The following is an 8,576-nucleotide window of genomic DNA, read 5'->3' on the forward strand; positions in this document are numbered from 1 at the left end:
AGGGACAGTAACAATGTTTTTTTCATATATATATCAGCAGACAGACCAACTGCTAACCTGAGTGCTGACAACAGAGCCTTTCCAGCAGGGGGCAGGGTGACACTGACCTGCTCTGTGAACCCATCATCATCTGGTTGGAAATACTACTGGTACACAGGCGAGAAAACCTCTGAACCACTGACGACACAAGATGCTGCTTCCCACTCAAGTGGAGAAGTCAGTGTCTCACAGGAAGGACTCTACTGGTGCAGAGGAGGAAGAGGAGACCCAGTGTACTACACAGAGTTCAGCGACCCTGTCAACATTCATAAAACTGGTGAGTGTGGTAAAGAGTTTTTGTAAAAGCTTATTGAGACAATGAAATTGTTGATTCTGATATAACAATTTGCCATTTTTGTACCTTTTATTTATGAATTTTAAACATCCGTAGTCAGCAACAGGGCTGTTGTGACTGTGCAACCAAACTGGCCTGAGATATACAGAGGAGAGACAATCACACTTCGCTGTGAGATCCAGGGAGGAGACATTGAGTGGACGTATGAATGGATGACAACCAGCTCATATGAACTTTCAAACAACAATGAAGAGAGGATTAGGTTGTCGTCTTCATCACAAAGTGGTGACTACTATTGGTGTAAGGGCAGACTGAAAAGTGCACAACAGAATTCAACAGGATGGAGTGTTCCCTTCAAATTAACAGTATCTTACAGTAAGTCAAGTCATATTTCATTCACGCAATTAAACCATTAATGTCTCCAAGTTTGTGCTTGATACTGTATTTGAAGGAAAGTGTTTGTACTGTTTGTGTTAATTGTGTAGCATCACAACCTGTCCTCACTGTGTCTCCATCATGGCTGAGTCCTGGAGCCTCAGTAACTCTGAAGTGTGAGGTTAAACATCCATCTGCAGGATGGAGGTTCTACTGGTACAAGGCTGTTCCCAGATTGTCCAAAATCAACATGTATAACCGCTACCACTCTGTACGTGGACGCTGGATAGATTTTGATTACTACAACTCCTACAGCTATGAGCTGCTCCCTGGAAGCAGCAGTGGGACTGAACAGGATTCCTACATCGTCCATGGTCAGACACACACAGCAGGATATGTGTGTAAGGCTGGAAGAGGAGACCCAGTGATTTACACTGAGACAAGTAAACTAAAGTTTGTCTGGTCTGGAGGTGAGTTGGTTTCCCTCATAAAGCAGATGTTAAGTCTGTCCAACTTTTTTTGTCAGCAACATATCTTGTAAACTGCTTTAAAAAGATAAAAAAACAATAAAACCAAACTAGTCGTTGTGTTGGTGTTTTTTAAATCTTATATTGTCTCTGTTGTTCGTTTTACTCCGTGCATGTTTTCCAGATGTTCATCCATCAGCGTCTCTCACAGTGAGTCCTGGCGGAGCGCAGCACTTCACGTCTGACTCCGTCTCACTGAGCTGTGAGGGAAACTCTACTGAGTGGAGAGTGAAGAGGTTTCCTGATGACAGCTCCCTGCCATACTCTTCATACTGCTCTACGACAAGGACTGGATCCACCTGCAACGTCCATGGTCTCTTACCCAGGAATGATGCGTACTGGTGTGAGTCTGGATCAGGAGAGTTCAGCAACGCAGTCAACATCACTGCAAGTTGTAGGTTTTCATTACATTTATTCTTTCTGTCTTTGTTCTACTGTTTCTTTCTGTGACGCAATTAATTTGATGTCAGGCCGTTAATATTAGTCATGTTTTTGTTTTTTTAATGGTTTTACAGATTCTGTTATTATCCTGGTGAGCCCCGTCCATCCCGTGAACGAGGGAGATTCTGTTTCTCTTCACTGCAAATTGAGGCCAGGACTCTCATTTTATTCTAATTTCGCTTTCTACAAAAATGGCAACATCATCCACAATGACGACAGTGGGGTGCTGAATATCTCTGCGGTATCAAAGTCAGACGAAGGTTTCTACAAGTGTGAACATTCAGGAAATGAGTCACCAGAGAGTTGGATGTCAGTAAAATGTGAGTGTGATTTATACAGTCTTCATTAATGGGCCTGTCCAAGTAAAGTAAATGAAGTGGTGTGGTTTACTTATCTTTGTGGCCTTGCACAGTGCAATGTTTCTCTTTTTTGATGATTGCCACCAAAAAATATTTGAAGGAGTCACATTAAAAATTCATGTTCTGCTTTGGGTCGTGTGGCTCACTACACGCTGAACTGAGGTCTCCTCTTGTGTAATCCTGTCATAGATGAAGTTGATCAATCCTTCTTATTTATTATTGCAGCGTCTCGCTCTTCATCTCCCGAGCCGCTGGTCGTCGGGCTGGTTAGTGGTGTCGCGCTGGTTGTTCTCCTGCTGCTGCTACTGTTGTGCTGGTGCAGGAAGTCAAAGAGTGAGACCTTTTCCTTCTCTGCTTTAGATCAGTTACTCCCTGCTTGTTCAAAAATCATTGTCACGACACGGAGCAGTGATTCAGTTTGCGTTTCAAAATCATGCAACGTAATGATTATTGTCTTGTTCACAGATCCGTGTTGCAACAGGTTGGTACAACACTCTCTTGTCTCCTCTTCTTCATGACAGAAATGCTTTACTTTACTTTTTACTTTTACTACTTATTATGACGACATGTTTCAGGCCCGTCCAGTCTGAAAAGATCGACCAGGGCTCTGCTACGGACCAAACTGTCAACCGAGATGCAAATCAACAGCAAATATACTCGTCTCTTCTCCACGGTCAGCCCTCCGTCTGATCTAGAATACTGTCACAGCTAATTCTTCCCCTCTTCTATATTCATATCCTGTTGTTATATGTACAACAATAACATCACACAATACTGTGCTGCAGGTTTAACTGTTACACCGAATTCTAGTACTTTAAAATTGTTTCCTGAGGTTTAGAACTCTTATCATGGATTCATTTTTATTGACTTGTAGGTGACGTCTGTGTCTATGAATCAATCAGAGGCTCTGAAAACACTGGGAATGGTACAGTATAAACTTCAGTTCGTGCAGAGAAGTCCAGAACGGTCTGACTTTAACTGAGTAAAATCCAAGCTGGTGAAAACTTTTTCTAATTTCAGCTGGACGGGCGGAAGAGTACAGAAATGTTATATCCCAGATTCAGCTCAAAGATGTTTTAAAGAGGAGTGAGTACACAAAATATGAAAAATAAAAATAAATGAATGAATTCCCAAATGTATTACTTATTATTATAATTATTATTATTATTATTATTATTAATAAATGTGTTACGTGGTGAAAGGTATGTGGATTTCAACATGGTGGAGGTCAGGGCTGTTTCTATGACCCTGGCTTTGTGAATGGGAGGTGTCATGTTGAAACAGTGCAGGGCCTGACACAATCTGTTGCCACACTGTTATCTAAAATGTAAGTGGATGCTGCAGTGTTGAGATTTCCATTCATCAGAGCTGAGAGGCCGAACCATGAAAAACCGCTCCAGAACAAACATGTAATTACTCACATACTTTGCATTTAGTGTAAAAGAGCTTGATTTTTTTTTTTTTTTTTGACCATTACAGGAAACCGAGATGATCCAGGTGACAGGTCTGACTACTATAATGTGAATCCAGATGCAGCTGCAGGTACAAATATTAAATATTAAAATATATATAAATATTAAGAATATTAAATACAAGAGAAGCTCATGTAATTAAAGGTCGTGTACAGTTTGAATTACAGTCAATGTTGGTGTCTCAAATTTCAAATACATTCAGTAAAACTGTATTAACATTATACTACATAATACATGTCCCATTGACCAGGTAAATGTATCATGTACGTATGTTTTAATTTGTGGTTGTTGTCATTTTGTGCCAGGTCCATAAAGAGAGGTGCATCATCGAGGAAGACAAAAGAAGCGTGAAAAAAACATTTACGTTTCAAGAAACGCTTCACAGCATTGATACAACTGCTGCCATCCAAATGTTAGACACAGTATCCTGTGCAGTTTTATAGCAAATCATATGAAAGAAAGACACGGCCAGCATTAATAACAAAACTGCTGAGACGATTTGCTTTTGTGTTTATGCTCATTATGTAAATCTTTGTTGCAACCATTCTGTAGGTTAGACGGCGTAGGACTGCTGTACTTTTAAAGTCAGCCGTGATGTTATACATTCATATATAATGGTCATTATTCACACACACCTCCGCTCGCTTGTCATGACGCTATGACTGCCAAGACCTTACAGGATAAACACAACCACTTCTGTTCTGATATGGAATCGTTTAAATGGATTTGCCAGTTTTTCAAAGTGGAAATGAGATGTAATGGATGCTCTTGTTGTCTTAGAAGAGATGTGGCAACTTTGTAGAAGTTTGCCTTTTACAAACTGAGTGACTTTATGTGGGTTGTTGTATGATTATAAATAAATATTTGTATAATATTTTAATATTATCTATTTTGAACCATATTGTGTCACTTTTTCTTACTTTATCTCATATTTTTCTTCTAAAAGAAATTGGGTTTATAAATAAATATAATGAGGTGACGTGAACAATCATGGTTGGATTTTCTGTTACAAATGGTGACTAGTGCACCTTTACTAGTCCACATCTGAATTGAGGCGAGAGAGGCCGGAGATGAAGCTCATAATGGAGCAGGTCATGATACCTCCTGCTAACAAGCTAACGATAGCATGCCTGCTCAGTTTCCTGATATTTGTTTATTCTCATAAATCGACAGAGAGTTTTTCTTCTTCTTCTTTATTGCAGGCGCAGCACACTGTATTAGAGTGATGGTGGTTGTTCTGGCATCCATGAACCTGCATCTCTTCTTGCTGCTTCCTTATTGTCCTTTCTGCTTCCAGCATGTTGTTTTGTTCTACACAGCACTGTCACCGTGTGTCACACAATATACAGTCTATAGTCACAATCAACAATGAGTGATCGCTGGTCTCTGCTCCTCTTTCTTCTGTCATCATGCTGCAGTTTGATCTGTGAGTGAAGCTCAGACACATTTGGAGACTTTAGTAAGAACAGGTGATGATGTCACTGACTTGAAGGTGACGTTTGTGTCTTTGTAGCTGAGGAAACACAGGCTCCAGCTCAAGCCAAACCACTTGTTTTATGTCCTCAGCTCACAGCAGACTGTCCTGTCTACACTGGAGTAATATCATTCAGGTTGGAAATCACCTAATGTGAATGAATTAAAGTTTAATTTTGTATCTAACGTGAAGGACGATGTGATCTGATGAGCCAGTCAACAAAGCATGTAAAGGAGGTGCAGGTGTTAAAGGAAGCTGTGAAGCTGAGTTTATTTCTGGTCCTGATAAGCAGAGGCTTGGCTTACTTCTTCTCAGACTCTAGTTGCAGAGTAGTAACTACACCACAATGACATCATGTATTTTATTTCTGTGGTTACTGTAGCAGCAGGCTACATGTGACACTGCAAATGTATTTCATGCATTCGACATGTTTTTGACTGACAGGCCACATCAAACACTGGACGGTGAAAATGATTCAGTGAGGAAGGTTTTCATTGTTCGGGTCTCAGTGTCTACGTTTTTGTTTAGAGTAACACCAACTATCTGCACCATCTCTTTACTGAACACAAGAGCAACATTTTCACTTGGAGCTGCTGCACTAAAAATGAGGAAACAGTCTTTAGTTCAGTGTGTCCTGACAGCAGACGACATGTTTCACACCCAGTTGACCACATGTAATAAACCAGACAGAGGTGATAGAGAGTGTTCAACATGAAAACAGTGTGGGAGCGTTTATAATAAATATCTATCAAACTCAACCTTCTGGCTTTGCTTGTTGTCTTCTCATGAGAGTTCAGACTGAGAAAAAATTATTGACCATCATGGGGCATCGTGTGGCGTAGTGATCTAAGCAGGCGGCCCATGTGTAGAGGCTACAGTTCTCGCTGAAGTTGGCCCCGGTTTGAGTCCCGCATCGGATGGCCTTTGCTGCATGTCATTCCCCCTCTCTCTGCCTCCCCATTTCCTGTCTCTCTCTACTATCCTGTCCAATAAAGGCACAAAAGCCCCCAAAAATAAATATTGACCATCATGTTATCTGTCTATATGCATTGTACTGGACTTCATTTCTACCACGTTAAACATCCTGTATAGGATATGACACTTCTTCTTATCTACTTGTAAACACCTTGTGTGTGTGAATGTGGTGATGACACAATCTTTTCTTTCTATCACAGCAGCACATCTTAATGTGTAAAGAGGAACTTTTCTTTCACCAGTTCTAATAAGACTTAATTCTTCTTAGGACCTCCACAATATTAGGCAGGTAGTTTTAATCTTGTGTGTGATCGGTGTGTATCATCACCACAACTGTTATTGCTGAGTATTTGAGTGATGACAAGGAAACACAGTTGTAAATCAGGTAGATCAAACAATTCCACCACAGAATAAGAAACGTTTAGACAACATTTAATATCAGATACTCAATGGAGAGTATGTATCACACACATACATAGATACACACAACTTTTTTCTGTGGGCAGGAAGCGAAAATTGGTCAAAGTAGTCTGTGGTCAAACCTAAAGCACATATCTGAATTGTGTGACACGGAAGTAAGAAGAGAGAAGCTATACTCAGGAGGAGGAGCTAAGAAAAATTCTGATCCCATATTTGTATGAAATGTAACTTCTTCTTCTTCTTCTTCTTCTTCTTCTTCTTCCTCTGTACGTCCCTTTCTCTCTCTCTCTTTTTGCTCGTTATTATTCATGTAAAGTAGAAACATTTCCCAGAAGCAGAGCAGCAGGGCGACGGTGTCAGTGCTGGATGTGGAGATGGGGCACACTCTGCTCTGTGTGCTGTCCTTATTCTGTGAGTACATCAGTCATTTTCACCATCTGTGACTGTCAGAGGCAGATTCATGATTTTATCAAGGTGGTGGTTTTGTTTGGGAGATCTTTGTTGTTGATTAATCTTTGTTCAGTGTGGTGGAGTAAGTAGATCAATGGGCTAGTTATTTTGCACACATTACAATACACAGTACAATGCATGTACAGTATATAGACTAGGGTATTATGTTTATAGATTTTGACTGTTTGTCACATTGATCACGTCTGATGAGGTTTCAATCTTTATTTTAGTGCTGAATACACTCTTCTACGGAAAGGCTGAAGGTAACAAGCTCCTTCCTGTTTTTTCTCACTTATATAATATAATATTTTATATAGTATTTATCTCCGACTTATTACTGACAATGTCACTCTTAATCATATCGTCTTTGTGTTGAGATTTCATCATGTATGAAACATTTTATTTTATTTATCAATGCAAATTAATAAATGACTTCAGTTGTGCTCAACAGTATGAAATTGCATATTTTTCAAAACAGTTCATGTTGTATTTATCTCTCCTGGTTGGTGTTGGATGCACGTTCATGTACGAGGTCGTCATGTTGTGCTGACCCTCAGGGCAGAGCCTGTTACCTTCTTACAGATTTCATGCATTCATCTGCTCATCTTAACAGGGCAGAGTAGTGACCCAGCAGAGGGCACTGATGAGTCTGGTATGAAGACAGAATCAAGCCCAGTCAGAGTCTGTCACAGTGTCCTGCATGCAGTACAGATTATCTCACTGACTTCAGTTGTTGGCATGTGTGCTGACTGCCACACAGTTTCTTTTGGTTTCACCTGTAGGAGCTGTTAAAGTCAGAAATGATCAAATATTGCACATATAGATGTTTGACAAATGAAAGGCAAAACCAAGAGGAAAAGTCTCTCTATGACGTTGGGACAGTATGAGCCTCCAGAACAACTAAAACTTTGTGAGGATTTTCAATATGAAATGACCAGAAACGTGGTTGTGAAATATCTAGTTGACTGTATCTGGGCATTGTTGGAGGCTATGCATGTTGAAGGAGGGAGACCAAATGCTTTGCTGACCCTAATGTCAAACTGCATTTACTGAAGAGTCTGTTATTTTCATAGATAGAGTTTTTTCATGCATTAATTTGATCATGTCAACAGCGCAGCCTAATGAACAAGTGGACAGTGCAGATAACTCTGAAGGCGGGAAAAGATCAAACACAGCTACAGTAAAGTAAAACAGTCCTGCCTGAAGATTTTAATAACAAAGAGTCATATGATTCATTTTTACACAGAAAGTAATTATACTCTGTGTTTGAGTCGTGGCATGTTGTGCTGGCTGCTGTGTTACACTTCTGTGTGAGCTGATAAACGTGGCAGCAAAGGGGCTGAATGGATGGAATCAGTTAACTTCAACAAAACATGATTTATGATTGAGACGTGTGTTGGTGAACACTCTGTTATGAAAAAATAATTTGTTTTCTAACTTGAACAGAACCTGAACCCATGGCCTTTCTGACAGCAGACAAGACAGTTATACCAGCAGGGGGCAGTGTGACACTCACCTGCTCTGTGGACGGCTCTGATGACTGGAAATACTACGGGTTCAGACGTGACTCACACTCTGCAGCTGATCCAGTAAGAGATGTTAGAGCACACGGAGTTATGGTTGTCACAGAGGGAGGTTTCTACCGCTGCAGAGGAGGGAGAGGAGACCCAGAGTTGTTCAGTCAGAACAGTGAGGAAGTCCTCATTCAGAAAACTGGTGAGTTTAGTCATTTAATATTCATTGTTGTGT

The 8,576-nt window shown here is 40.3% G+C and overlaps 2 protein-coding genes across 2 annotated transcripts in view; both read left to right on the top strand.

Annotated features, from left to right (window-relative positions):
* Nucleotides 1-2: 2 nt before the first annotated feature.
* On the top strand, nucleotides 3-4,471 carry LOC111648229 (Fc receptor-like protein 5; the record flags this gene model as incomplete). Its single annotated transcript, XM_023398062.2, has 11 exons — nucleotides 3-316; nucleotides 431-709; nucleotides 820-1,179; nucleotides 1,361-1,630; nucleotides 1,752-1,997; nucleotides 2,262-2,369; nucleotides 2,502-2,517; nucleotides 2,612-2,709; nucleotides 2,911-2,961; nucleotides 3,516-3,578; nucleotides 3,814-4,471. Coding segments are annotated over 11 exons (1,813 nt in total), but the record flags the coding sequence as incomplete, so codon positions are not given.
* Nucleotides 4,472-6,638: 2,167 nt separating this feature from the next.
* The window catches only part of LOC147817103 (uncharacterized), a 21,028-nt gene continuing 19,090 nt past the window's right edge, over nucleotides 6,639-8,576 (top strand). Inside the window, exons 1-2 of the mRNA XM_087171744.1 lie at nucleotides 6,639-6,788; nucleotides 7,058-7,090. Of these exons, the coding sequence (XP_087027870.1) occupies nucleotides 6,752-6,788; nucleotides 7,058-7,090 (70 nt within the window). The 5' untranslated portion in view covers nucleotides 6,639-6,751. The remainder of the gene's footprint in view (nucleotides 6,789-7,057; nucleotides 7,091-8,576) is intronic.

Source organism: Seriola lalandi, unplaced genomic scaffold (genome assembly GCF_002814215.2).
Source record: "Seriola lalandi dorsalis isolate HSWRI2012SDOR001 ecotype SW California unplaced genomic scaffold, Sedor1 jcf7180002054972, whole genome shotgun sequence".
NCBI classification, from domain to species: Eukaryota; Metazoa; Chordata; class Actinopteri; order Carangiformes; family Carangidae; genus Seriola; species Seriola lalandi.